This window comes from Manacus vitellinus, unplaced genomic scaffold, assembly GCF_001715985.3.
Source record: "Manacus vitellinus isolate BGI_N305 unplaced genomic scaffold, ASM171598v3 scaffold_62_pilon, whole genome shotgun sequence".
NCBI lineage: Eukaryota > Metazoa > Chordata > Aves > Passeriformes > Pipridae > Manacus > Manacus vitellinus.
In genome coordinates this window covers 2995372-3023343 of record NW_021940704.1, presented here as the reverse complement: position 1 = coordinate 3023343, position 27972 = coordinate 2995372, and the positions used below count along the sequence as shown (strand labels likewise).

Here is a 27972-nt window from a genome sequence, read left to right as displayed (position 1 = left end):
GGAACTAAAACTAATTCCTTATTTAAATATGCCACAGATGCTTCAGTTTGATGGAGGTTTGCTAGATATCCTGAGAGGATCTAGAAGACAAGCACATATTTCAACAAGATCCCCCACTCCTCCAGATCTTCCTTGCAGTTACCTGCACATCATCCTCACCTTCATTACCTATGGTCTCCTTGGCAGATGTTTGCAGCTCTGTGCTCTTGCATCCCCTGGGAATGCACATGGATCCCATGGTTGCAAAGAGTGATTCATGAGTTCCTGATGGAACACAGTTCTGTATCCTAAGCTCTGTGACAGTTTTGGATGTTGGTATTCTCTGTCCTTCCCTTTGAACTCCATTGTTTCTGAACGTGGTTCCACAGTGGGCTCATAGTGCACAGGCTGGCAGGTTCCTGCTCACAGTTTGTGCAGTGGAAGATGAGAAAATCTTACGTGGCAAACGTGGCTGGAATCAGCGTCCCTCCTGTAGGCCAGGGTGAGGTGTTGGTGTTTGCTGATATACCAGTAGTCCAGGAAGATGGAATATGAAGTCCTGCACTATCTGGAAGAGAGCCAGTGAAAGTCAGTTTTTCTTTTGCTGCAGAAATTTGGGCAGCATTCTGGTCCCAGCCCTCCAGAGTGCTGGGTGTCAGTCCCAGGAGAACCCACTGTGACCCTCGCTGTGTTTGTACTGCTGCTGGTCCCCTGGGTGGCTGTACTGCTCTGTACTGCTGGATTGCTGCTGCACTCAAGCAGAGTGATAAAAAATTCTTTCTGTAGCCAAGGTAACAACTCATTCTGTGCCCCTTATTTCAGGTGGGTGCTCTGTGCAAAGTGACGTGTCCCCCACCCTCATGGAAGTTTGGGTTTCTTCACAGCAGTTTTGCTGTCAGTGAACAGCAAAGATTGCTCTGGTTCAACCTCTTGGTGTCCTCTCTGTGGCTACATGGACAAGGCACACAGTACACATTCTCAAAAACCATCTTGTTTGTACCATTCTCCTGCTGGCTTGGGTTTGGTCCATCGGCTCCAGCAGCAGCTGGCCCAGGAAGGTTTCATCTCCTGTTGTGTGCTACCGGAATTTACCGTGTTTCTTTTCCCACTGATCCATCCACTGTTGCCTGTGTCTAAGGGACATGGTCTGTTGGCTATGGAGGTATTTCCAGCATCCAGCTACTGCTTTCAGCAGCAGGTAACATATTTCCAAATAACCCCATCTGCTTTGCTCATGCCCTGCTTTCCAGAGACTTTGCCATCTTTTTCTGCTGTTGTCTGAGAATGTTTCAAGGTTATGGAGCCTTTTTTTTGTTGGACACTTGGCCAAGACATTCTGTGAGGGAGGATAACTCTCATGTGATTCTTCCTGACATTGTCACCTGGTTGTTCCCTGCGTGATACACCTGCAAGCCCATCAGTAGTGCCAACTCAGCCCTCTGACAGCCAGGAGCTTGCTGATCAGCATTCACTGTGTTTATTGGTTGTTCCCAGATATTTCAAGCAAGGCTTCAGCATCTGTCTGGCCTTTGGAAATCGTGGTTGTCCACAGATCCCTGCAGGTTGGGACCACACCTTGTATCCCACTTGCTCTCTGGTCTCATACAGGTGGGTGGATTGGGCTGAGAGCTGCCGGTGGGAGCAGCTCCTTGAACCTGAACGTCCTTGTTGTCTTCCCACTGGCTGTGTGTCCTAGGAGTTTTCCAAGGGCTTTTGCAGTGTGAGCTGATCCAAGGTTTGTCCTTTCAAAGCAGTTGGTGACAGTTTGTTTGGGTGTGAAGATCCAGGTATTGGTGTGGCCATTGACATGACTGTGTTGAACTCTCTGTGTCAATGTGACTGTCACAAACTGGTCATTAATATAGTTCAGCTGTCAGGAGAGGAGTAGTGGCACTGGTGGGATCCAGTGGCCAAACTCAGCCCCTTCCCTGGCTGCCTAAAATCTACTGCCTCAGGCAGAATTCCCGAACACATTTCCATGAGCACCATGAGCACAGGTCTTCAGAGATCTGGGTTGTGAAGATGTGTAATTAACAAGGGCTGCATTCATCTGTGTAGGTGTTATTTCCACCAGTGGGGGTATCTTTAGGTCTTTCTTCCAAGCAGGAAACCTGCACTAAGATTTCTAAGGGCTGCATGGAGCATGCACCGTGGCAGGCAGCTCTCACTGCTGGCAAACATCTTGCAAAGCAACTTGTGTGGGATAATTTTAACAAAAGCTGTTTCTGAGCTTTACAGATAAATCTCTTTGGTTTAGATTTGGCCATCAGAGACAGCACTGGTCATTTCCTAACATCACCACTGGATTATTTCCTGGTGCCAGGAAGTGAGGAGTTTAATTAGATGAAATGGCCATGTCAACTATTTCAGGCTTCAATAAACTGAATGCTGAAATACCAGTTTGTATGCCACAGTTCCTGATCCAGAGCCTCTGGGAGAGCTCAGGATTCATGTTTTCTTTGCAAAGCTGGGTAACTTTCAGCTGTTGGATTAATGTCAAAGTCTCCCAATGAATTTTCTGTCTGTGTCTCCTGAACCAGAGGGCGGGACATTGCCATGTGCCTGAGGACAAAGTGGTGGCTTCTCCGAAGAGACTGTTGATTGGATGCCCTAATGCAGAGTTGCCTTTTGGGAAGGCAGAAGGGAATACACTGAGCGGGAAGCAAGCACTGGCCTCACTGTGCCTTGCCCTATGTGTATAATAGGAGAGGAATGCATATTCCAGCATGCTGACCATAATTACCAAGAAATGAAGGCAATCCTGGATGATGGCAGCATTAAAAGATGTTGCCTTAAAGGCACAGGGTCCACTTTCCTCATCACCCTGAAGTAGAGAGAGTTTGACACAGAGATGCTTTAGATTTGCAAATCATGGTACTTAACATTCAGACCTGTGACACACAGCATTAATTATGATCACAGCCTGTTACGTTGGGGATGCTGGAGGCACTGAGCAGAGGAGGATCTTCCCTTATCTGTTCTGGGTGATAGTTTGGATTCCCCCAATGGGCTCCAGGGCGCTGTGGCATCGGACTGGGAATGACAGCATGAAGTGTGAAGGGTTAACTGAGTTTCTGCACCAAATTCCGCTTTTCCTTCCTCAATAGCCAAGCAGTCCTTGATGGGGTTCCGTGATTGGTGTTTTCTGACAGTGCAGAAAGATCAGTGACTGCATGAAACACATTTAGTTTTCATTTGTGCTTTTTATGTGTCTCTTGTAATCAAGAGGCAACGCAGGCTCCAGCTTGTGGTTTATTGCTATTGCTGTCTTCCCTTAAGCTCCCTGAGCAAAGCAGGTTGGATGAGAAGCAAAATGAGACCAGTTTAATAGCAGTAGCCAGACAACCAGCCAGAAATAGCTGTGCTACAGGAGATGGAGTAAATAAAATAATCCTGTCAGCCTCCATTGCAGTTCAGGTTTCCAAGTGGTAAGATAAAAGAGACATTGCTGAGCCCTTTTAGTGTAAGAAGGTCTAGTTCCCATATCACTTCTGCTGGAATCACTGAAGTAATCTCTGCACCAAAACAACGGCCCTGCTTTTATTACAGGCTAACCAGGTCTCACAGGACCAGCCCAAAATCTTGTTTGCAAACACAGAGCAGCCCTGGGACAATTCTTATTACTCTGAAGTGGTTTTCTGACCCACAAGGAGCACTCTTTGACTTCTGCAGCACCACCCATCCCTTCTCTTTTTCTCCCGGTAACAGAGATCTCCCCAAAATGCCCTGTTTTGGGTCAGGCCTGGGCCCAGCCTGCAGCAGAGTGGGCAAATGGGTCAGGCTCAGGAGAGCTGCTGAAACCAGCAGCTCAGGAGAGACTCAGTGCTGCCCTGGCAGGCAGGGCCTGCTGCTGCTGGACCTGGTGAGATTGCTGGTGATTCCTGGGGCTGTCCTGAGCAGGGCCAGGAGCTGGACCTTGATGATCCTGTGGGTCCCTTCCAACTCAAGATATTTTGTGATTCTATGAGATAGGCAGGGAGGTGACCAAAGAGAACACACTGGCTTGGTCACAGCCCCAGAACAAAGTGTGAAATGAAGTTTTTAGAGACCAATGTTTCCACAGCCCCACTGCCAGACCCCTGTGCTCATGCCCAGATGATCAGTCAGTGCTGTCTGCAGGCAAGAGGTTTTTGTGGGTCCTTAGAGCATAGCAGGGAAGTTGGATCCTCCTGTCCAGCAGAAAGCTGGACATCCTCCTATTTCCAGCAGAGAGCTGGACATGAAGGCAAGTCCAGCAATTGATGGGATATAGTTTAAAACCAGTTATGAAACAGTCCTTCAGCTTTCAGACAGGTGTGCTCAGGGAAAGAAAACATGCCTTTTGACAGCCCAGAGCCCGGAGTGCCCAGTGACCCTCGGGCAGGGCTGTGCAGGTGCCAGCCACGTGCCCTCGCACGGCTGCACAGGAGGGTTCGTGCTGAGGGGCTGCACTGACCTGAGCCAGCACCTGCCACACTTGCTGGTGATCCACTGGCTCCGAGGGAGCAGAGAGGGAAGAGTGGGAGCCAGAGGGATCCAGAGGAGACAGCGGGAGGAGGGCAAGGAAAGGCTTTAAGTTGTTAGTTGCTAATTCAGTGTTAAAATCCAAAAAGGGCTGAATTAAGAGTCCTTCACAGTCTGTGTTGCTTGGCTGGACAGGGATCAGGTGTCTCTCCTCCTGTGGTCATACAGATTTGCAGGATGCTCTGCAGTATACTCTGTGCCTAATTTTTCACTCCCATAATTGCAGTGGGTGTAAATTTGGTCCACAAACAAAACCTCCAGAGCTGAAAATCTACCCCTCTTCCTGCTGTGGCTTTTCATCAGCACAATTTGAAGCCCCTGAGAGCAAGTTGGAAAGACCAGAAGAGCCGAGTGACATGGGTGCAGAAGGGTTTCCCATCTCTTCCTGCTATTAGTTCTTTGGAAAGGCACTCACCCTCGCCCCATGGCTTCGCAGCCAAAGTGATTGGGCTCAGGGTGGAACAAGGCATCAAAATGCCACTGATGTTCCACTAAATACATGGAACCAAAACAGCATTTCCACATAAATGCTTTCAGCTCCAATCCTCCCCCTCTCGGATCCCACACTGCAGCTCCATGGAGCTGGCGAGGATGAATCAAACGTCTCTTCCCAAACTCAGGAGACAGACAGTGCTGAATAATTTGGCAGGAGTCTGTGGACCTCCTCAGCACGGCTGTCCTTGTGCAAGAGGAGTTATGTAAACTGAGAGAGGTTTAGGCTCCCCTGGGAGGCTCTTTGGCCCATCCCAGGAGGTTTGTTGGGGGTGGTGTTGGGGAGGTGGTGTTACATCCCCCTGTTCCTAATACAGTCCATCCCTCACCACATTTCAGGCTGTGCTGTGCAGGCCCCATCTCCCTGCTCCTACAGGCTGGCTCAGTCCCAGCTGCTGTGTCTGACAAACTGATACCAGGGCTCACAGCCTCTGGCCTCCAAACACTTAGCAGGGCTTAGATTTGTTTTCTGGTATCAAGAATATTTAGGACAAAACCATTCACAAGGGTTCATTGAGTCTTAGGTTCTCATTTGGACCGAGGAAGGGCCTGGTTGGATGATGCACTCACAGCTCTGGGCTGGTCGATGAGATCCGTGTGTCACTGCCCCATCTCAAACTCAGCCCACAGGAGGGTTAAGGTACATGAACAAATGATACAGAAAGCTGCCCCCTTGGTATTCATGAAAAGCAGGCTGGGCTGCTTTCATCAAAGGGTCTCTTTAAGGTAAATTAGATTTTAAAAATGTAGGCTCCAAATACTTTTTTAAAAAGCCAAAGGACGTTGAAAGCCCTTATGACTAAAGATACCCAAAGACATGGCGAAGTGGCAGTGTGCCATGCTCTCATTGCTTACGGCAGGCTGGGCAGAGTGAAGATAGAGAGCAAGAAGGCAGAAAAATCAGGACAAATTTCAAGAGCACATTAAAAAACCCTGCTCACTCCCTCTGCTCTACAGCCACTGCCCAGGCCAGCAAGAAATCATCAGAGAGGGGTCTGAGCCCCACACCTCAGTGCGAAAGGCAACTCAGCCTTTTCCAAACTTCTGCCTTTCCCAAATCGTGGGTTCATGTTTGGGTGCAGTTATTATGGACCCTGGCTTAGTCTTTGCCCAATTTCAGCATCAACCGTTCACTGTTCATCAACTCTTCCAGTGTCAGCTGTTCACCAAGAGGTGGCACTTGGCTGTAGTGGCATCTCTCCAGCCTCATCCTCAGCTGCCCATTCTCCAGTGGTCTCTCTGCCTCGCTGGGCTCTGCCAGCTCTGATCCCGAAGCGTGGATAAGGCTGAGCTGTTCTTACGTGGCTCTGAGCTGTTAGAGATCCACCATCAGAGGCTGCCAGTGTGCCTCTCACCAATTACTTACAGCTCCCTGTTGCTCTGTACAATAAGCAAATGTCATTATCCCCTGGTAGAGCTGGGGAAGGGCTGAGGGAGAAATGTCACTTCACCCCGAGGCCCCCAGCCAGCCCCTGCCAGCCCTGGGGGCTGCACTCACACAGCCTGGCTGATCCCTGTGCTCAGAGCACATCACCCCTCCCCAGGTCAGTTTGAACCTCCTTTGCCATTGGAATACACAGGGGTTTGGTAACCAGGAGGACCAATAACCTACATATGCAATGAGAACCTTGTCATGGATTATTCTGTGTTGGCATCTCCTCGCCTGTCAGCTCATAAGAGGGGTCTCATGGCTGCAAATGGCTCTTCCTCCATTTGTGTTTCACAAATGATTTGTTTTACGCATGAGAAGTCGAGTGTGACCCAGCACAGAATAAACCACAGCCCTTGAAAAAATGCACCATCCTAAAATCACAGCCCTTGCTTAAGGCCTCCCCATCCACCCTTGCACCAAGCAATTAATAGGAGGAATGGATGCTGCACGCAGAGCTTGTGGGAACGAGTGACTGGGACCAGGGCAGGGCCTCACCTGTGCCCTCTGACGGGGTAATTTCCTCCTTATGTGCCCTGTGCTGCTTAAACCCTTGAATAGCTTTCAGTTCTGATGTCACATTGCATGAGTGACTGCAGGTTGCTCTCCTTGTGATGAATGTTCTTTCTCCTGCAGAGGTGTGACTCGTATGGGGTCTTGCACACCCACAGTGTGCAAAGGCTGTGCCTGGCTCGGGCAGCTGTGGCAGAAAAATGTGATGGACTAAAGCTAGAGAGCAGGAGGAAGCAGTACTGAAGACAAGTAGAAGTCAATGCAATAGTAAGAGCCACTGAACACTCTGATTTACGGGTGCAGTCCTTTCTGCAGGTACCTATATCCACTTCAATAAGTGTGTAATTCATTGTGGAAGCCACATCCCAGATTCAGATCTCCAAGTTTTCCAGCAGAGCTCAACCTTGGTTTCCTTCTGATGGTCACAAAGCAGATTTTTTTCTTCTGAAGTGACCTTCCCCCCTTCAGAGAGGGGCAGGGTGTGGGAGCAGGAGGGAATGACCCAGGCAGGTCCCACAGGCAGGTCCAGCCCCGAGCTCAGCACAAGCTGCTCGAGCTGCAAACACCAACACAGCCCTCGGAGAGCAGAACTGAGGGGGGGGGAGCTTACATAATGTGTCAGAACTTTGTTTTGTGCTCCCATCAAACACCACTTTTTTTGGCTTCATCTTTTCCTTGTGAATCCTTAGTACAAATTACGTGAACAGACTGCAGAGCATTATTCAGTAGAGCTTAATTAACCTCAGTGAGGGAAAGAAAAGGAAATCATAGAAGCTGTAGGGTAAAAACAGATCATATTTAGACAAATAAGTGCAAATGACCCAAATGCATCAATTGCCTTCAGAGCCAGGCAAGGCAGTCTGGATGCTCTGCAGAGACTGCGGCTCCTGCTGCCTTGGGGCTCTCCCACACCGCCCCTCCAGTCCGTGTAATCCCACCTGCTCTCACCCATCCCTCCTCCATCTGTCACCTTCCTCTCAGACACCATCAAAATGCAGAGCTGGGAAGGACCCCAAGAGATCAGCTATTCCCTTTGCAGGATTAAGTATACTCAGATCATCTCTGATGGATGTTTTTCTAACCTTCTTTTGAAAATCCCCCAGGAATGCCATCCCAAGACTTCCCTATTTTGTCTGTTCTAGAGTTTAACTACTCTTATAGCTAGAAAGATTTTTGTCCCAAGATTCTAATGCTGTTCTCCCTGGTGGTAAATTGAGCCAAATCACAATCAAAATGGAGAATAATTGATCACCAGGCTCCGTAGAAGAACAGCAGCTTTCACCTACTGGAATACTAACGGCACATTCCTTTTTAGTTATTAGTTATTATCTTTCTAGATTAAACAACTCCATTTCTGTGTCCTTTCCCCACTGAGGAGGTTTTGAGAGTCCTTTTTTTGGTCTTTTTTTGTCTTTTTATGTTTTCTTGCTCTTGCCTGATTTAACTACAAGAAATAATTTTGTGTGACATTCAGAACTGGGCAGTGTAAACCAGCCAGTCGTCATGCTGACTGAACTGTGGGCAGGATAACAGGCAACACCATACTAATACAGCCAGCATGTACATGAAGGTGGTACATTTTAGAGCTTAATTATTTCTTCTTAATATGTTATCCCTGGTATAATCAGGAGCAGGAGCAGCAGCCTGCCCAGCTGCCATTTCTATGCCCCACAAAGCCAGAGCTCCTTTCCACAGTGTGGCTGCTTCCATAGCAGATGAATCTCATTTTGTGTGTACTGTCTGCTCTGTTCTCCTGCCATGCAGCTCTTACACTGGGCTGGTGGAACGATCCATTTTGCTCCTCGGCCACACAGCTACTTTCCTTTATCTTCTGTTTGCTTGTTTGTCTCCACGGACGTGCTGGGAGAAAGGATAGTCCTGTGCTGGACAAAACAGTGTAGGGAGTACTGGGATCATTTCTCAGCACTGCTCCAGGTTCCTGGCTGCACATGGCAGAGAGCACACAAGCAGCATCACTTCATGGCCTGTGTGTTCCCTGAATTCCTATTCTCTATGTGTACATGCATAAAAAGCTCCTTAAAACAAGTCTTTGGCCTTGTTTGCTGTCTCTCACATAGCCCAGATGAATACCTAAATTTTATTGAACTCAATTACAGTGTAAGCCATTTGAAGAGGTTCATGGTTCACTAAGGAGCTAAGTAATATCTGTTATTCTTTAAGAGCTGTAGGAACATAAGTGGTAAAATATCCATGGATCAAATAATTATTATGCATCCCGTACTATGGGTATTAAAATTTAGTCAGTTGGGAAATAATATCCATTTATCGAGTGGCAAGAAGAAGGAGAAGTGATAATAGAAATGCCCAGATATTAAAAATTACATTATCCAGTTAGAGTTGTTAATCTGCTCTATGGACTGAACTTTCTGGAACCAGGTATGTACAAAGTATCTTCCCTGAGCAGGCATGTGCTGCTCACGGAGATGATTATGTGCTCCACCACTCAGGGAGAAGTAAAGGGTCTCTTATAAATTCAGGGTACCACTGCTGGAGTTTGTGGTCAGTGAGTGAGGAATGTCCTTCTTTTGTGGAAGTAGGAAGGAAATGTGCTGTGGGGTATCAGGAGGGTGATGGGAGAAGAGATGATCCATTTCTTCTAGAGTCATTATTGAGCCTTCTCCTCCAATGGCAGTAAAGTGGCAGACAGGAGCTTTGTGCTTGTTGTCTTTCCCTCCTTTCCCCTGTGCTTGCTCAGCGCTCAAGGGCAAACCATGGCGTTTCTTCCTCGTGTTCTCTGCAGGCTCAGCAGCTGAACTATTGCATTTCACCAACCATAATATTCTGTGGGGCCATTTTTTTTCCAGAAGCCCTTGCAGGATTCCGATATCTCCTCACTGCTCCTGCAGTACCTCCCAGGCAGCGCCGTTACCTTCACATCCAGTACTCAGCAGCACCTGCGGAGCTCAGGAGCCTTGGAGATGCTCTGCAAGAGCCTCAGCCTGGGAGAGGAAACATATGGAGCAGCTCAGGCAGACACCTCCAAACCCAGGGACTGTCCTCTGCGCAAAGCTATTAAAGCATTCACTTGGTATTAGCTGTTAAAAATAGCTCATAATGTTTTCTGAGTCAAAATCAGAGAGATAAAAGGGGAAAAATGTATTGAGTGTGTGTAGGGAAAAAGCCAACACACAGAGCCTGATGAGAAGGAAGATTGTGATTCTTTATTCTTGTAATACCTTCATGAACAAATCTACACAATCATGAGAGTTGCCTGGAAAAGTTCTGTGGATTCCTCTTCACCCATGCCATCACGAGCATGGTCTGTTCAGGTGGTGTTCTGCAAGTCCTCAGGATCAGTGGGAAGGAGAGTGGCTGTTGTACAGCTAATTTAAGGAGCACATCTTGGTTCCTGTGAGATTTGGGATCAAGTTTTTTTGAGAGTGTGGTGGAGATAAATGTTATTTCTACAGATGAGCCCCACACTCACATTAAACACAGTGTGTGGTATCGATTGGATTGATCAGGTCCTGTGTGATGCTTACAGCCTTTCCCAGGCACAGAGGGAAAGAAGCAATTTCCCAAGTTAGGACAAAACAGAAAAGATATTCTGTTGCCTATTCAGCCTGAAATACCCTTTTTGGTGTATTGGACAGCATCACTGCTCAGAGCCTGCACTAGAGGAAGGTGTTTCTACTAGAGATTTGTTAATGGAATTTCCCCCCTGCCCAGAACATTCCAGGGGAAGGAGTCAGGATCTAAAGCTTCTCGCCAGTGCCCTGTCTAATGAGAATTAATACTGTCTGGCAGATCCATGAGCAAGGTGCAAGTTTGCTAAATAAATTATGGTGTAGAGTTTATTTTTCAAGATTAATTTTTTTAAAGTTATACCTACTGCCTATCTTTAAAAAACCTCGCTGCTAAATATTATTTGAGTAAATAAATGCTGTACATTGATTTAATTTTTCTTCTTAAATGAATCCTTTGACATACATTCATCTTTATATTTATGTCAAAAATCCAAAGGTACTTAGGTTAAATTGATTTAATATACCTAAATATTGGCTTTTGAGAGTGGTTAGAGGAAGGAAATCTTGATTGTGTGTTGCTGAGTTTGGTGTTCTAAATATGTGTGCCTTGAAACTTGAATGACTTTGTGTGGTCATGACTATAGAATTAACATTTTTTTCTGAGGATCATCTTTTGTTATCTTCTCCTGTAAAGACATAGAGATGTGGGGCCAATTCTCCTCTTAAACTGGTATAAATCCAGAGTAGTTCTAGTAAAGGCAGTACAAAATTTACTTTTCCCTTCCCGACATAGAGAAATAAGCTGCTGCTCAACAAAAAGGAGTAACCAACTGAGGAAGGAGATGAACATGAACAGGTTTGGTTGAAAAGGTTATAAATATCAAGGAGGGAAAAAGAAAATATTAAGCTGGATCAAGAGGTTAAATTCAAGGTGTAATGAGACAGAGATAGGTTAGGAGTGCTTTGGCCTGAGGATCGGGGTGATTTCTCACCAGTGAGCTGTGTGCGAATGGGAAATGGGTTCCAAGGAGAAAGGGCTGAGACCTGTCTCCCCTGGCTCTGGGAATGTGTTTGGAAAACAGATCTGCACTACCCAGTCTGCACTACCAAACATGGCTGCATTCTGTTTGTACACCTGGCTCGCAGCACAGGAATTCCGTCAGGCCAGTGGCCTGTGTCTTATGGTTCTCGTCCCATGGAACAGAACCTCCCATCATGGGAAATGATGGAACCGTGTTTCCTACTCAGAGGCATTTCTTCATGGCCACAAGCTGAATTTTGCAGCACAAGGAGGTGTATTTTGTTCTTCTCTGCCTGTGATCTATCCTGTTTGCAAGAAATGTGTTCACAACAGGTGAGGCTTGAAGAACCTGGCCAGGTTGCACCATTATTTCTTTGTTTTCTTCAGCTCTCCCAGGAATTTCCTGCTGAGCTCAGGCTCAATGAGCATCCTACAATCAACCCTTTCTCCTTTTGTCTCTGTAGGATCTGATAAGAAGAGATATTCTGTATTACAAAGGGCGCATAGACATGGATAAATATGAAGTGATGGATATAGACGATGGGAGAGATGATGACTTCAATGTCAGCATGAAGAATGCCTTCAAACTTCATAACAAGGAGACTGAGGAAATGCACTTATTCTTTGCCAAGAAACTGGAGGAGAAGTTACGATGGCTTAGAGCTTTCAGAGAAGAAAGGAAGATGGTAAAAGAAGATGAAAAGATAGGTGAGGAATATGGAAATGAATCTGAAAGGAGATTGTTGGTAATGTTTAACTTAGCCCCAGTGGGTGGAGAAGCTGACATTTTTATGTAGTAGAATTACAGTTCAGTCTTACTGAAATGTCCTTGGTTGCTCTCATAGTCATAAACAGGTCTCTTTCCAATTCAGCTACTGTTATTTTTGGCCCTCAATAAATAAATTGAGGTCCAGCTTCAAGCCTGGACTGCCATAAGTATATGGGAGAAGGAAGTCTTTGGCCATCTGACTTCAGTGTCTCCTGGCTGCACCATTCTGCTCTGATTATATCTCGTGCAGTGTGGGGGGGGCAGCAGAGTCAGTGACTTCCCAGCCGTGCCCTCCCCTCTCATCAGCCCGTCCACTGACTGTAACCAGTGACAGTTCAGGCTCAGTTTGGTGCTCAGCTGTAAAGCACTGGGCATATTTATGCTACCGTATAAATAATAATGGGTCTAATATTACTTTTCATACAGCCCCTGCACAAGTGAGATTATAAAGAGGCCTGTCCTTCAAGGAAAAGTTGCTTTTCAGTAGAACACACCCATACCCTCAGTTCACTGGGCCATCCTTGCCCGCTTGGGGCCTTCTGTGTTTGCCCAACAGTGCAGGGCATCCCCCCACCCCCAAAAAAAACCCCAAGGCTTTGTAAGCAACCTTCTGAATTGTGTTTGCCGTGTTCCCTTTTCCAGGCTTTGAAATTTCTGAAAATCAAAAGCGGCAAGCGGCAATGACAGTAAAGAAAGTCAGTAAGCAAAAAGGTAACCGGCAACATGCTCTGTGCCTGGTGATGTGAGGGTGGAGCGGGCTGGGCTGAATCCTGCTGGGTTAGGATCCAGAGTCCCCTTGAACTTCCCTCTCCCCTGCTCTTTTTTTATAAAATACCGTTTGTGCTTTGTATCCTTTCTTAATGTATCTGTGGGCCAAATTAATCTCTGGTCGAATGTGCTTGAAGCCAGTGGAATGGCACCAGAGATGAATTTGATCTCGTGTCTCCAGTCTGATGTCCAGAAGCTGTCCCTGGGGGCAGAAATCTATCTCAGTTGTTTTATCTCAGGCGGAAATGGGAGTGAGTGCGGAGGTGTGTAGGGGTTCTACTAATTCCCAAAGTCTCTCATTAAGCAAAAAAAGAAGGATGACTAAAATGCTGGAACTGGGGAGGGAGCTACCCCTTTCCTGCTTCTGGAAAGGGGACACTCTTGTTTCCTGGGGCTGCCTGTAACTTTTTAAGGACAGCACAGTAGTATCAGCTTTAGGAAATAAAGTGTTTTAGTAAAGACATTATATTTCTTGAGTGTCAGATTCATTTCCCCACCCAGGCAGGGTACAACCAACTAATCAATGCCATGCCAGGTATTAGGCAGAATCACAACTGGCAAAGGCCAGCGTTTATTATCTCTGGCAATAACTCTTGCAGCTACAGGTTTGGAAATACTGAACACAGAGGGAAAGTCAGAGAGGTCATCTTTCAAGTTCTCAAAAGCTTCACTATGTCATAGACATATCGATTCAGTACCAAAGTTCCATGGCACAACTAGGCCTATAAATGCGTGTTGAGAGAACTTGTCACTGCTTGGGCTCGAGTCAGCCCCAGGCAGGTTTGTCCCCGCTGTGCGCAGGCAGTGGGTTTTTTTTTCAGAAGTTGAAGGAGCTCTTTGCTTTCTGCCTCACCTGTTGTTGTGTACTGGCTGCCAGTGGTTGCCAGGCCAGCTGTAAACTCCTTGGTTTGCTGTGTCTCTCCATTGTCATTAGTCTTCTCCTCTCTACTAACTTCCTATGTCGTCTTCTAAGATGTTCTCTAAAAACTCTCCTGGTCAGATTTTCTGAGCTCAGAGTGTGCACACCCCAAAACCAGGCCCAGGTACCTCACACAGGGTACCTGTGCTTCAGGCAGGAGTGGCCATTGTCACCAGCTTGTGGTCACAGAGTCCCCCTCACCACCTGCATGTTCATCCCTCAGCACGGAACCAATCACAGGGGTTGTGGCAACTGGGAAATTAGAGAATCAGACTTGCATGATTGCCATGACAAAACCAGTTTAAATTATTACTTGCTGTTCAGTTAATTATATTATTAATTAATTAAGGCATTAATTAATAATTGTACTGTTCAGCCATTAAGGAACACAGTTCAGAGGTGCCTGAGCATGCCTTTGTTACTTCCACGTAAATCACTGGACTTGCATCCTGACAAATACAATATGCCCAACAGGACTTATGTCTTACACAGCAACTGCTCTCTGTCTTCTCTCTTTGTCTTTCTCTCTCTTTCTCTCTGAGATGAAAAAAGAGGCGTTGTTATCTTAGGCTTCTTGGACTATAAAACTCATTAGCTCCTAAAGCACCAGTCAGCATTTCTTTAGTGAAGAACGAGCTTAGGCTGTAGCACTGGCAGTTCTTTTTATGAGATTAAGTCCTCGAGTCAGACAGAAGTTCAGTCACATCCCAGCACCAAGTCAAGCACAGCCTGGTTGTTTTTAAGATACAGAATCTGAAAAACAAGAAATAGGGTCGTTAAAACAGTAGCTTTGTTTGCTTTGTCCTGCACTGTGGTGATCGTAGCCCAGTCTCACTCAGATTAATTAAGTATTGACACTGAAGATTTTGCTGAAAACCCTTCGTTTTGTTACTCTGTGATTTGTCTTGTGCCCAGGCCTAGAGGCTGCTGGAGCAGAGAGCTGCTGGCACTGCTCAGAAGGGGGAGGTAGGAGGAAATACCTGAGAGCTGGCTTTTAGTGACTGATTTTTTGAATCTTGCCATACGCATTTTACAGATATTGACAACATTTTTTTTGCCAAGACCTTGGCAGACACTTAGGGCTCAGGCTTAGGAGCAGGCAGAGAGGTGTGCCTGTGCCAGGGGTTGCTGCCTCTGCCCTCCCATGGCATGACAGAAGGGTCAGAAAGAGCTTTAGGTGGGTTTTGGAGCATCAGTTATACCTGGAAAGCAGTGAAGCCCTTCAGGAGAGGGAATACTTCAATGGAACTATTAATTCACTTAAATGCAGGCTTTGCAGGATGGTCTCAGTGGCTACAGCAGGGTTTGACAGCTCCACAGCCTGGCCCGACGTGTCGCGAGCTCTGCTCCCATGTCATCGGGTGCCTATTACATACTTGTTCCTGGATTATCTCAGCTGTTTCCTCCACCTCTTAAATGGGAAACCATGGTAATTCCCCTGTCACAGAACACTTAAGGAAGAGAGAAAAGCCGTGAAGGAGGTGAAATGGAAAATGCAATCAACTTTGTTAGAGGTGAAGCAGAAAAACATTTTTCAAATAGTATAAACTGCTGCTTATTTCATGCACTGTTGTACCATACCTCCCAGAAGTATTGCTCTCGAGCTGGCTGGCATGTGTTTGAAGAGGAGGCGTTTAAACTGCTGCTGGCTGCAGCAGGCTAGGGAGAGGCACTGGGAGTAGCTGAGAGCAGCAGCAGGAGCCTTAAAACTCTGCTTTTTAAACTAACAGAACCTTTATCCAGGTGACTGAGAGCACAACTTTTTGAGAAGTTTTTGATCCGCACCTGAGGGTCCTCTGTGGGGTCCCCTGGCAGCAGCCCCTCCTGACCCTCATGGCTGCACACGATGTGTGCAGGGCCAGACTCCCTGCCAGACCCAGTTAATGGTGCACAAGGGCAGAATTCAGCAACAGCCCAGGATTTGCACTACTTATTGGACTGGGCAAAACAAAATGTCATTAGATCAGGTGCCTTAAGACAACATTAAACCAATTTTTGGCCTTCTTTAAGTCCATTAGCTATACAGTAAATGGGTACCGCTGGCTCTGCACCTCACAGACAGAAAAGGGCTGGTTGCTGTTTTTTTCCTTTTGCATTGATTGTTCAAGATTTTGCCTCTTGGTTGTTACCCTTTAGATTCCTTCAGTGTCAGTGTGGGAACTGGGAATAGAATTCAGTGTGGTGTCTCCTAGAAGTAGTAAAGTAACAAGAGAATTTTATTTGTCTTGACTTAACAAAAACAACAAAAACCCCCGCAGCCCTTTGCAGGCCACAGGCAGCCAAGTGTGCAGGATCTTTGCAGATAGTCCAGGTCCCACTGAGAACTTCCACTGCCTATACTGACACGGCAGAGGGATGATGGCATTGGGTTGTGCTTCCAGCACTGTGCTTGTTATCGATTAGAGCAGTGGAAACAGGTCTAAAGTTCCCTTGAAAGCAGGTCTCTTGTGGATCTCCAGTCCATCCTTAGCCACAGGTTAATCCAGGGTACTTTTTCCATTTCTAAGCATGTAGAAACAGATGGCTCCTGGAGTGCCTCTCTCCATTAGGCCACTTGTCATCTCCCCCCAAGAATTAGTGTTTGCAGCCTGCAGGAACATTCAGTTCCCTTCCTGATACCTTCCTGATCCCCAGTTCTGTCCAGATCTGGTCCCATGCAGGACAGGGATATTTGCTTATATTCCTAGAAGCTGCCAGCCAGGGGTGTCAGGGAATGAGAGGTTCTCCCAGGAAGGAGACTCCATTCTTAATGCACCATTTCCCAGTGATGCTTTCACTTTGGAAAATAAAATATCTGCTCAGATTTAGAGAAGTGACCTTAGTGTGAGCTGGGAGGATTTCCCACTCCAGGAGAGCTCTTCAGCCCCACACTGTGAGCCAGCTCCTTCATGCCCTTCTCCCTGCCCTGTGTATTCCCCTCTGCACTGTGCATAGCTTCCCCAAAGCAGATGCCTTCAGCCCAGACAAGCCTTTAGAAGGAGGGACGCATAGATTTACTCAGGATCGCCCCGTCCCTGAGCTGAGAAGGGTGCTGGCACCAAACATGGCCATGAATACTCAGCTGTGCACACCCAGCAGGGGTTAAATCATCAGCCAGCATGAGGTGCTTTGGCCTGTCATGAAACACCCTCTGAATCACTGGATTTTCCTGCTAATTTATTCCTGCCCGATCACTTGAGCTCACAGCAAACTATGTCATGAAAACCCCGACCCAGACATGCAACAGCTTCTTTCTGACTTCTCACCCTTCAGCACCTGAAGCTCTCCCAGCATGTGCGCCCAGCAGAGCAGGGGCTGCCCGTCAGTGCTCCTGTGCCAGCTGGCAGGGGCAGGGCTGACCAGGGAACAGGGACTGCCGGTGCCTCCTGTGGTTCTCTGGAGTGTTGAAACCTGTTTTACTGCATCTTGCTGACAAGATTGACGTGGCCCTGACATGTTTCCCCATCCTATTCACGCACTAGGCACAGACTCGGGGGATTACAGGAGCCTGAGCAAGCACAGAATAACCCTTGGAAACAAAGAGGGGCATTTGCATTTTCGGATAATCAGGGTCACTTCCCATTTTTACAGCACAGTAGGTGAAAGAACAGAGCTAATCGTGTTCTCAGTGGGATTTCCCCACAGATTCAGGGGAACCTCAGAGCTTACCCCATTTCTTGTAAAACCCAGACCCTGCCCACTGCAGTGCTCGTGTTGTGGGTCCACAAGCACCATCCCACAGCAGTACAGAGAGTGTGCTGCTTGCTGCAGGCATCAGGAACCCAGCTGGAGGCAGTAATATCTTCTGAGAACATCAGATCTACAAGCTAAGGCAAATCGAGAGTAAATTCTTGGCTGGTAGACCTCTGAGTATGGTCCAGTGACTCTGCTGAGCACGTGCTGCAGGGCAGATTTTTGGTGAGGTGTTAGTGGTACTTGTTTGAAGGGACCAGGTGTCAACATCAATGACACGTTGAGGTTCCAACTGAAATAAGTTTGTCAGCCCAAGTACTCCTGCACTTCACCTTGGTGAGGGGCAGTGCTGCTTCCCAGAAGAGGCAGCTTTTCAGGATTTTCATGGCTGAACTGATTTCCTCCTGTCAGTGAAACCCACAGGGTGATCTTTGTGATCAGCCTGCAGAGTGCTGCAGGAGAGGGAGGCTGTATAAACACAGGATGGGATAAATTAGTTTTCACCTGGCTTTGATTGATAAAGCCCCCATATCATTCTTGTCTTGCCTCGATTAGCTTTTCTTATCACATGAGGAATCATTATCTTACTGTCTGCTCTAATGACATCAGGCTGCAGTAACAGACTGGATAAATAGACTCAGGAAGGTTGAGTTACCTCAGTGTGTGTAGGTAGATACTGTGGTTGGCTCGGGAACATCCAGGACACGAGATGACTGTTTCCTCTGTTGGATTTCTCAAGCTGCAGTCAGTCCTTTTCCCTCCCCCTTCCTCCTGAACAGAGACGTGAGGTCAGTGGTTAGAAAAGGGAGCTGAGGTATGTTCTCCTCACTGGTACCATCCCATTAATACCTGCCTGGGCCAGACTGTTAAGTAAAATCCCCAGCTGTGTGAAGAGCCATGGCTAAGGCACCCAAATTCCTCTTGAGATGGGCAGATATGTTGAAAAGTGAGTTGGGTGGTTCAGCAGGAGGTGTAAACCAGTCCACAGCTGCTCAGGATAGATCCTGTTCACAGCTGCCACCCACCTCTCCTTCTGTAGGGCTGCAATCAGGGAGAACTAATAGCAGACACATCACAGTTTACCAGCCCTAAACCTAACAGGGACCTGGTGAATCGTGCTTTGAGATCCTCTGTTGAAATGTGCTGCGGAAGGACAAAGGGCTGTACCCACTCGACCAGTACTGCTTGTTTCTTTACCTTAAGCTTGTTGCTATTGCAGGAGTAATTAACACAACAATTAGTGCTCTTGAGGCATGTCCCTGGCTTCCCCATGTTACACTCTTCAGGAGAAAACAGAATTGATGGGATTTTTGAGCATGGCTTCTGAAAGATGCAAGTTGGCTGAGCTGCCCTTGAGCTCAGAGGGAGCTGGAAGGTTCCTCAGTGCAGCACTGCTCCCTTTCCTCCCAGCAGCCCCCCCTCAGCCAGTGCAGAACCCAAGTGTTGATCATGGCATTGTCCCCCACTCTGGCTAATGGACAGTGTGACACCTGGACAGCTGGGTAGAGGAAAAGTGAAATAGCTCCTTATCGAAGTGTAAGCTAAAATCTTACAGGTTGAGGATGGAATAAGCAGCTTGTAAAGCTATTTCCATGGTTATGTGGAAGAGATCTGTGTGCACTCTGTATATGTTTGTGTGAGCTCTGGGAGGGTGCCGTGTCGTGTCCTGCTGTATGATCCGTCTGCACGTGTCCGTGCATTGCCTGTGAGTTAACAGCATGCTCCTCAATCTTCAAGTGCTACTGAAATCATGTTGTAACCTCAAGTAGAAGAGACACTTTGGAAAACAAAAACAAAACAAAACCTAGAAGGGAAAAAAAGAGACAGTTTTAAGTCTTTTTAATTGTCGTCTTCTGAGCTGAGAAATCCGAAAGACTCCGAGTGACGCTGCCTAGTGCTAAAAAAAGACATGATTTCGACTGACAGAGCAGCGTCTCTCTTACCAGTTTTGTCTAGCCAAATTATAAATCTGGGAGTTTTCTTGTTCTCATTCTGAGCAGCTCCCCACAACCCTGCTGTGCAGCTGCAGCCACAGTGCAGAATTATGCATGAGCCAGCAGAAGGAGCTCCAGGTCTGGTCATGGGGGTAGAGCTGTGTTCTGACACAGCTGTGCCTAGAAATCATTACTTATCTATCGATTCTTTCCCTTTGTGCTTTGAATTCTGTCTGCCACACAGCCCAAAATTGTCTTGGAAAAGAGCTTTGCTCATTTCTTTCTGTTCAATTGCAGTGGAGTTATGGCTTCGAATATTAAAAAGATATCCCTCAAGAGACAGTTTTGCACAACAGCCCCAAGTTCTGATGAGGGAACAAACCATTTTAGAGCAGAAGAGAAAAATACCTACCTGCCTTTTTCCCAGAATTGTTAGTGCTCTTTCTCAGTATTTGAAGATGTGCAGATTAGATGGATCTTTCTGCCTCCCAGCCCCCAATTTCTGTGTTCCACATTGTCAAGAACATGGGTTTGTTCAAAAAAATATTTAAAAGTCATTCTTGGGGCACCTCAAGCTATTGCAAAGTGCTGTCTCACAGTTGCACAAGGAAGTGCATTCTGGAATTATCAGCCTGACTTGCCAGAGCACAGTGGCTTTATCTGCATTCCAACCCCCCAGTGATGATGCATGTCATTGAGATCCACAGCTTTGATTGTTTAGGCCACTTGATAAATATGATAAATATGCAAACCTTCAGCTGCTTATGCAAGTAGAACCAACCAGGAGCTTTTGGCATTCACCCAGCCCAGATGTTAATGCCAGTAGCCCAGATCCTCACACAGGGCCACACATACAACTGTGAGGAGTCTGAGCTGCTTTACTGAGGGAAGTGGCAGTGTGTGCATGGGTCTGTTTCAAGCAAGGATAGACGTTTTTCAGGAGTTTTGACCAAAAAGGCTGTTTTGGGAAAGAACTGAATGGGGTTTGCTAGTGATCTGGCCAGGGGAGTCTGCCTTTTTTCTCTTAGAGAAGACGGACTATGGATTCCATTCTTTGCAGCGTAACTCCATCAATGTCAGAGGATGTCAGCCAGACTGTCCTTTCTCTTTGTCTTCAGCCTTCCAAGTGCATAACATTCTGCTGATCCAGAACATTTTTTAGCATTTCTGTATGATCATTAAAATACATTAGTTCATCCTCCACAAATTGGTTTAGGGACAGTAAAGAGCTCAGCCCAGCTCGGCTGCAGCACAGGGCTAACTGCTACTCTGCAACCACAGGATGCCAAAGCCATTGGGCCATGTCATTAATGTGGGGTTAATGTCTTCCAAAGCTAAAAACAAGTGCTGTATCCCCCTTAGTAGCTCTGTTCTGTTGTAGAACATTAATTTTGGTGGTACAAGGACTATTTGCCTTTGAAGTAATTCCTGGTCCCCTGGGTCGACCAAACCAGAAGATTTATTTTCCAGCTCTAGCCATGTAAGGGACCTGTAGCAGATCCTAACCTTCCCACAGACCCTAAAATTGCTCACCAGTCTCTACTGGGAAAATTGGCCAAGGCACCAAGGGCTGGTGGCCTCCAGGAGGATGTCGACACTCCTGTGTGGGTTCAGGGTTAGAGTTTGTCCTCCAGAGCAGACTCTGCCGTTGGTCTCACTGTCCCCACATTGTCCTGCCTGGAGCAAGGCAGCTCCAAGCAGGACAGTGGCAGAAGAGATGGAATGGCAGAAATGAGCTCAAGCTCGTGCTCTGCCCCTGTGGGACATCATCTGCTTCAGTCACATGGTGTGAGAAATTCAAACTGCTGTTTGGGACCTACCAACCAGCATGGTACAGAAGTTGTGTCAGGTATCCCAGAACTGCCCCTGCCCAGCTGTGACCCCAGGACAGCAAGGGCTCTGGGGCTGCCCTCTGCTCTGCAGGCCTTCTGTGGGAAACAGGAGCTAGGGAAGACAGAGTAGAAAACTCCCCGATGAGTAACTATTCCATCATGTAGATACAAATGCAGAACATCTCCAGGTTGATCTTTTCAAATAAGTTTGAAATACTAACTGTGATGAATTTGTTAAAGGTTCATAAGGATGAATCATGGAGCAGTTTTTGTTCACTGCAAGAATAGATCTTGGTTACTCCCTGCAGTGGACAGAGATAGTAAAGAAGGAGAAATGAGTTAAACATAGTCAAGATGACATCTCCTTTCGGTCTGAGCCTTTTGAGGATTTTAACCCTTGATTCCTAAATTCTATAGCAAGGGGAAGCGAATTGATCCTCTTTCCTAAAGACACACTAAAGCCTTAGCTTGTATCCAAAAGGACAGTGCAGCACCATGTCAAAAGTTGTGTGGTGAGCTCCATGAGTGCCCCTTGTGAGGCTTCTCCCCTGTGTGTAAGTGCCACCCGTGTGCAGCCGTCCTGTGCCCGGCCAGCCCGGCCCCGGTGTGTCTGTGTGTGGGTAGGACTGCGAACGCATTTCTTGTGCACACCTTGCTGTGGTACCTGGGTGCTAATCACCGTATTTTGCCTTCTCTAGCACCTTCCCAGCCGAGGATCTCAAAGTGTTTTACAAACATTAATTAATTTAGCTTCACATCCCTCCTGTGAGGTAGGTGGGTGCTGCCATCCCGCTTTTCCAGATGAGGACCCTGAGCTGCTTGGGCAGAGTCACCTTGGCTCCTGCGGTTAAAGCCGGGGCAGGCGGCGGCCTCGGGATGGCCCTCGTGATGCCTACACCCCGCAGAAGGAAGAGCAGTTCTGCATGCAGCAGAGGGGATCCAGAGATGGCCAGAGCTTACAGCAGCCTGCTCCAGAGCCCTGCTCCTCTCTCCTTCCTGCCCTTCTCTGGAGTTGTGGTTTCCAGCCGGTCACAGTCACGCTGCCCTGAGGCTGAAGGAGGGGTTATCCCTCATCAGCGGTGTTGAGGGGAAGGATATGCAGACTGTGTCACTGTGCCCTGTAGTCTGTGCTTTGGTGGTGATACACATCCCTTCTGTTTCACTTCCAGTCAACCAGAGCCGTACTTTCCACACCATCCTTTACAACGGCTTGCACAGGCCCCAGCTTGCTGAAGCCCCCCCTTTCCATGGGAAAGCTGTAAGGGCAGCATCCCCTCACCCTATTCCTGCACAGGAGCTGTGGCTTACCTGTGTGGGAATCAGACATCCAGATCCCAAAGTGTAGCCTTCCCAGTGCATCCATTGCTACCAGTTTGGCTTGAGCAGAGTCAGCCTTTTCTGCATTGTGTGCAGCTGTTTTGGGCTGAAACCAGACTGGTGAATTCAAAAAGAACCCTATGGAAAAGTCCTAAAACCTTCCTAGAGAAGATAACGAGCTCCCTTTGGTAGGCAGATGAGCACAACCTTCCTGCAGAGCAGCTCTGCTCTGCCCCGGTGCGGGAGCCGTGCCGGGCAGTCCCCGGGGTCGCGCTGCTCGGGGCTGGTCAGCGGGGCGTGTGGGCACAGCCGTGTTTCAGGTCAAGCTGGGAGGGAGGGGAAAAACGAGCTTGGAAGCAGCAGGTGTTGAAGTGGAGTGGGTTGAACGCTGCGGTCATTGGGCTCCATCTGAGCAGGACAGTGCACGTGGCCGTGCTCCTTCAGTCACAAAGGACTTTTCCATGAGGGCGGGCAGAACTCTGCTGATACAAAAGTAATGGATCTTTCCCAAATCTTCAGGCCTTGGTGCAGCACAGGCAGCCTCGGAGCTGAGAGGTCAGGCAGCGCTGGTTGCTCCGTAGATTTGTGTCTCTCGCACATCTCCCCGGTGTTTGGGACCCTGGTTATGAGTGTTAAGAGGTGATAGCGTGACAAAGAAAGACGACTGACCCAATTGCTCTTTGACTGATCTGTTTCTTTTTCCCCCCAATCATCGATGCAGGTGTGAGCTACTCCAAGTCGGTTCCTCCAGCCTACCCACCACCCCAGGATCCATTAAATCAGGGACAATACATGGTGACAGATGGCATATCCCAGTCCCAGGTCTTCGAGTTCACCGAACCCAGACGCAGCCAGGCACCATTCTGGCAAAACTTCAGCAGGTTAACACCATTCAAAAAATAATACCTAGAGAGATGGAGAATTTTAACTTAAAAGAACTAAAATTTAAAAATAAAAATAAATAAAATTATATTTATAGATGGACCTTTTTTCGGAGAAGCACTGTTGCAACTAAATATATATACATATATATATGTATACACACATTTAAAAATAATAATATATACATATATGTATATATATATAGAAGGACCAAAAACTTTTTTTGTTGTTTTTGGGAAGTAATCTGCTACTAGATACTAGGAAGCACCAATGATTTCTAACCATGTGACCTGTTTTATTTTATTCCATTGGTCGGACATCTGTTTGGTTTTTTTTTCTGTTTTTCTTCATTTTCATCCTGGTCGTCCTTGGCATCCCAGAATGCTTTCTCGCTTGTGTGACTCCGTCATGGAAGTTCCTCATGGACTACATTGGTGTATATTTTCTTTGATTTTATTTATGGGGGGGTTGTTTGTTTTTTGGAGTGCTGGGAGGTCTCTGCTCCCTCTCCCGCCCTCTCCGTCCCTCCCTTGACTGTCCCCCGAGTCCCCATCCCACTGAAGACATGGCCCCATTCCCTGTCCTGCATTCCTTGGTCTGACTTGTGCCTGTCTGGATGTGCTCCCTGTGCTCCCGCTCCGCTGCGCAGTATTTCTCTGGCTTTAACTGTTTTGTTGTGGGCAGGTGAAACCCAGCAGAAGGGGAAGCAGCTATTTAGGAAGTGAGAGATGGGTTTTCCTCAGTTAATTTTTTGCAATTTTTTAAGCACTGTCTTTCTCAATTCAGTGTGATTTGTTCACACTTGGAGTAAGACTGAGAAAAGAATATCAGGAGCTTTTCTTTCTTTCGCATTGAGCTTTGTTTCTCTGGGGTTATCTTTGATTTTATTTGCTTTTCAAGCTGAGACACAACTCTGAAAAGCCCACTCCTATCTTTGTGTTCCGTGCAAAGATAAAAGCTTAAAAACTGATGGCTTCATGCCTCCATCACAGCTGGAGGAAAATTGGCTACGAGGCTCCGACAAATGGCCAGTTTTCCATCTTCAGGAACTAAGGTCCTATCCTTGGCCACACTCAGCCTGCACAGTCCTGGTTAATGAACCACTAATTGCCATTTGCAGGAGCAGTGGTCCCAAAAGTGGGGACTCACTGCACTCACTGCCTGCTCCACTCCAGGCATCCCAGATCCCTGGCTCCCAACACCCGTGAGCTGCCAGTAGTGACCCATTAGTGGAAGGATCCCTAGAGGGGTTCACCTACTGGGTAAAGCCCCCGAGCTGCAGAGGAGCTGAGAGCTGCCTTTCAGGACAGGTCTGGATGTGCCCTGAGAGGTGTAGCCGTGGTTGTGTGTCCTGATCCAGAGCAGTGCTCAGCTCACCCCCCAGGCCATCTGTGGCTCGCAGAGGTGTATCAGTGTCCGCGGGCTCTAGAGTCATTCAGCCAAACTCCAGGTCTCTTTCTCTCTCTTTTTCTCCCTCTGGAGATTCACAGCTCTGTTTTTAAAGACACGTCCTACAATTTCAGCCTTAAGTACATTTGTTTGCAAGTGCAAAAGCTTATGTTAAGCTTGTAAAACAAACCATTGTGGACAAGGATGATTTTTTTTTTCCTAGGGCAAATGAGACTGTTTAACCAGATTTAGAAGATGAATTTAAAACCTTTTCAGAGCCATTCTGCAAACTCCTTTGAAAATGTGGGATAAAGTGATTGATCACGATATTTGTCATTTTCCTTTGAATCTGATACACCACATAAGCACCCCGGGCCAGCGAGTGTGGAGATACATTTTTTTTTTTTTTTGCCTCTAAGAAATACAATGGGAAGAGCAGAGAGCATGATTTCATTATTTCCATGGAGCCTGTTTTATTTCCGGGCATATTGCAAGGGTGGTATTATTTTTATCTAAGTCAAAAAATAATCTCTCGTATACTTTTGACTAATCTAGAAACTATCAGTAACCAGCAAAGCCAGATTAGTGTTTTAGAGTGGAAAAGTGGCCCCTCTGTGACAGGCAGCAGCCAAACACCAGGAATCCCAAATAGGAAGCAACCCAATTTTATATCAGAAATTATTTTTATGCTCTTTTGTATCTTTGCATTTTTATGGTCAGATTTTAATACGGGATACGTAGCAAATATTATTTTGTTTCTTTAACAGAATGGGTATTTAACGAAGTGAATGAGATGGGTTCTCGGCAGTTAACTGGAATGTTTTACTCTTTCCGAATGGCTGGAGAGATGCAGAGAGAGAGAGAGAGAGAGAAAGAGAGAGAGAGAGATTCCAAAATGTTGTCAACATGATGAAAATTTCACTTATTCCTATGCCTTTTTAATTGCTTAGGGGGAAAAAAAAGTAACAAGCACATTAGTTAAGCCTGTTCATTTACTGTTTTGTGCCTCAGAGAGTGAGAATGAGACATCCATAATTTTTATGAGAAGATGCTTCCTAAATATTCAGCACTAGGAAAAAAGAAACACCACCGCCACACCATTATTTGCATCATAAGTCAAGACTCGCTTGATCTGACAAGGCCACTTGTTGGACTCGCAGCTTCTTTCTTAAGTGGGAAGCCCACCCGAGCCAGCACTGCCCGAGCAGAGCAGCTGCAGGCGCGTGTTCCAGAGGGAAGAGGGCTTGGCTCTCAGGCAATGGCATCCGGGAAAGCTCTTCCCCTCCATAAATTGCCAGAGGTGCTGCAGGAGATGGAGCATTGGCACAAAGAAGAACCAGCACTGGGTCCCACTTTCCCACCTCCTGTGGCTTTTCCAGTAGGGAGCAGGGCTGGGCTGCCGCGCGGCGGGAGCGGCACGGATGCAGATTGGGTGATCTGACTGAGCATCTGATAACAGACTTTCATTTCAATGCCAGACAGGAGGAACCCACTTACCATTCCATGTGCAGAAACAAGAGAGTTGTAACAAACTTAAATGTTTACGGTATTTCTCTGGCTGAATCTATACATATATATATATATAAAATAAAGATACCTTCTTCCCTAGGTAAATGACATGCATTACCCCTTGACCTAGACACTAGAACAGAGGATCTAAATTCAAGACTTTCGCCTCCCCACCCTCTCCAAAAAGTCAAACAAGAACCAACCTAGGTGCATCTAACAGTTGTAAATAGAAAATAATACATAGAGAAATATATTTGAAATTTGTTTCAGTTTCTGGATGGGCACCAGCCATCCATTGCAATGTTATTGATAGTACACTGTGGTGCTTTGGGTTTCTGGTTTTGTTCTCTTTATGCTCTGTCATCTTTTCATTGCAGCTACATTTCAGGGAACATGTATATTTAGTAGCTATTGTAAGTTCTGCATGGCATCACCAAGCTTATTTTTCCTTAAGAAGAAGAGTCTGTAGGAGTTTAAAGGCACTATGATGACAGGGACTTGTAGCAGAGAATTTAAAAAAAAAAAAAGGTTTTTAAAATTCTAGTTTGAAGCCAAATACTGATATTTTAGTGCTTTTGGGGTTTTAAAAGTAAGAGAAAAAAAAAAGAAAAAAAAAGAAAAAAAAAGAAAAAAAAAGGATTTTGGTAACCCAGCTGATCCGCACTTGCCAGTTTTATTATTTTGTTTATATTGGACTGTTTGACCCTGTCAAACAAGTGTCAAAGTTGTGTGTATAAAACAAAAAAAGTGTTTAAAAAAGTGTTGTAAAGACACTGAGCCTTATGAAAATATTTATGGAATTAAATAAAAAGAAGTGAAAAGGCATCTGAAGGCATTTTAACTCATTTTCTTCAGAGTGGTCTCACCTTCCCCCAAGGCTGAGCACGAGTCACTGGGGTGGGGCCCCAGCCTGGCAGCAAAGTGGACACTGAGACAGTCATATGCCACCAAAAAGTAGGAATGTTCTGGAAATATCCAACCTCCCCTTGCTCTGTGTCCTCCCTGTGAACTGAGTGAAGTGATTAATGAGTAGCTGGAGGTTGAGCACTGACAGCATCCCGCCCTGCCAGCATTGGCAGGGGCTGCTCTGAGTGGAGCTGGGATCAAGTCTGCGAGACATGGGTTTAAAATGCTTTTTGTTCCTGCACTTTGCTCAGCTCCAGCCGAGATGTGAAGACAGCCGAGCTCTCCGGACAGACATCAGCAAAATATGCTGTGAGCAACCCAAGAACCATTTTGGAGCGTGTGGAAGTAGAACAGGGGGTGGGTTTTCCAAGGGAAGGAGCCTGGCCCTGCACTGCCCTGCTGCAGAGGGCTGGACACAGGCAATGAGCAGGTTCCTGCCCTGGGAGAAGGAACTTTATCCCTGAAAGGCCAAGTGCTCTCTCCAGGCACTCAGTGGCATTTTGCAGGTAAGACAGTTGAGTCGTGTACATCTAGATAGCCTAAAAATACAGTTCTAACCAAGCAAAGCAGGGTTATCACAGCATGGCCCAGTTGTGGTAGCGAGTGGCGTCTGTTGTCACGGGGAGAAACACTCAGGCGCAAGGACCTCG

At 46.8% G+C, this 27972-nt stretch overlaps 1 protein-coding gene across 13 annotated transcripts in view; it reads left to right on the top strand.

The window, feature by feature from the left end:
* ARHGEF9 (Cdc42 guanine nucleotide exchange factor 9) overlaps nt 1-27241 on the top strand; it is a 206312-nt gene extending 179071 nt beyond the window's left edge. For 11 of the 13 annotated variants that reach the window (XM_018083277.3, XM_018083286.3, XM_018083284.3 and 8 more), the window contains 3 exons: nt 11890-12133; nt 12837-12905; nt 23358-27241. In XM_018083277.3, the coding sequence (XP_017938766.2) occupies nt 11890-12133; nt 12837-12905; nt 23358-23539 (495 nt within the window). In that variant the 3' untranslated portion in view covers nt 23540-27241. The remainder of the gene's footprint in view (nt 1-11889; nt 12134-12836; nt 12906-23357) is intronic. The other 2 variants (XM_018083278.3, XM_018083279.3) reach the window with 2 other exon arrangements.
* The last annotated feature ends 731 nt before the right edge of the window (nt 27242-27972 follow it).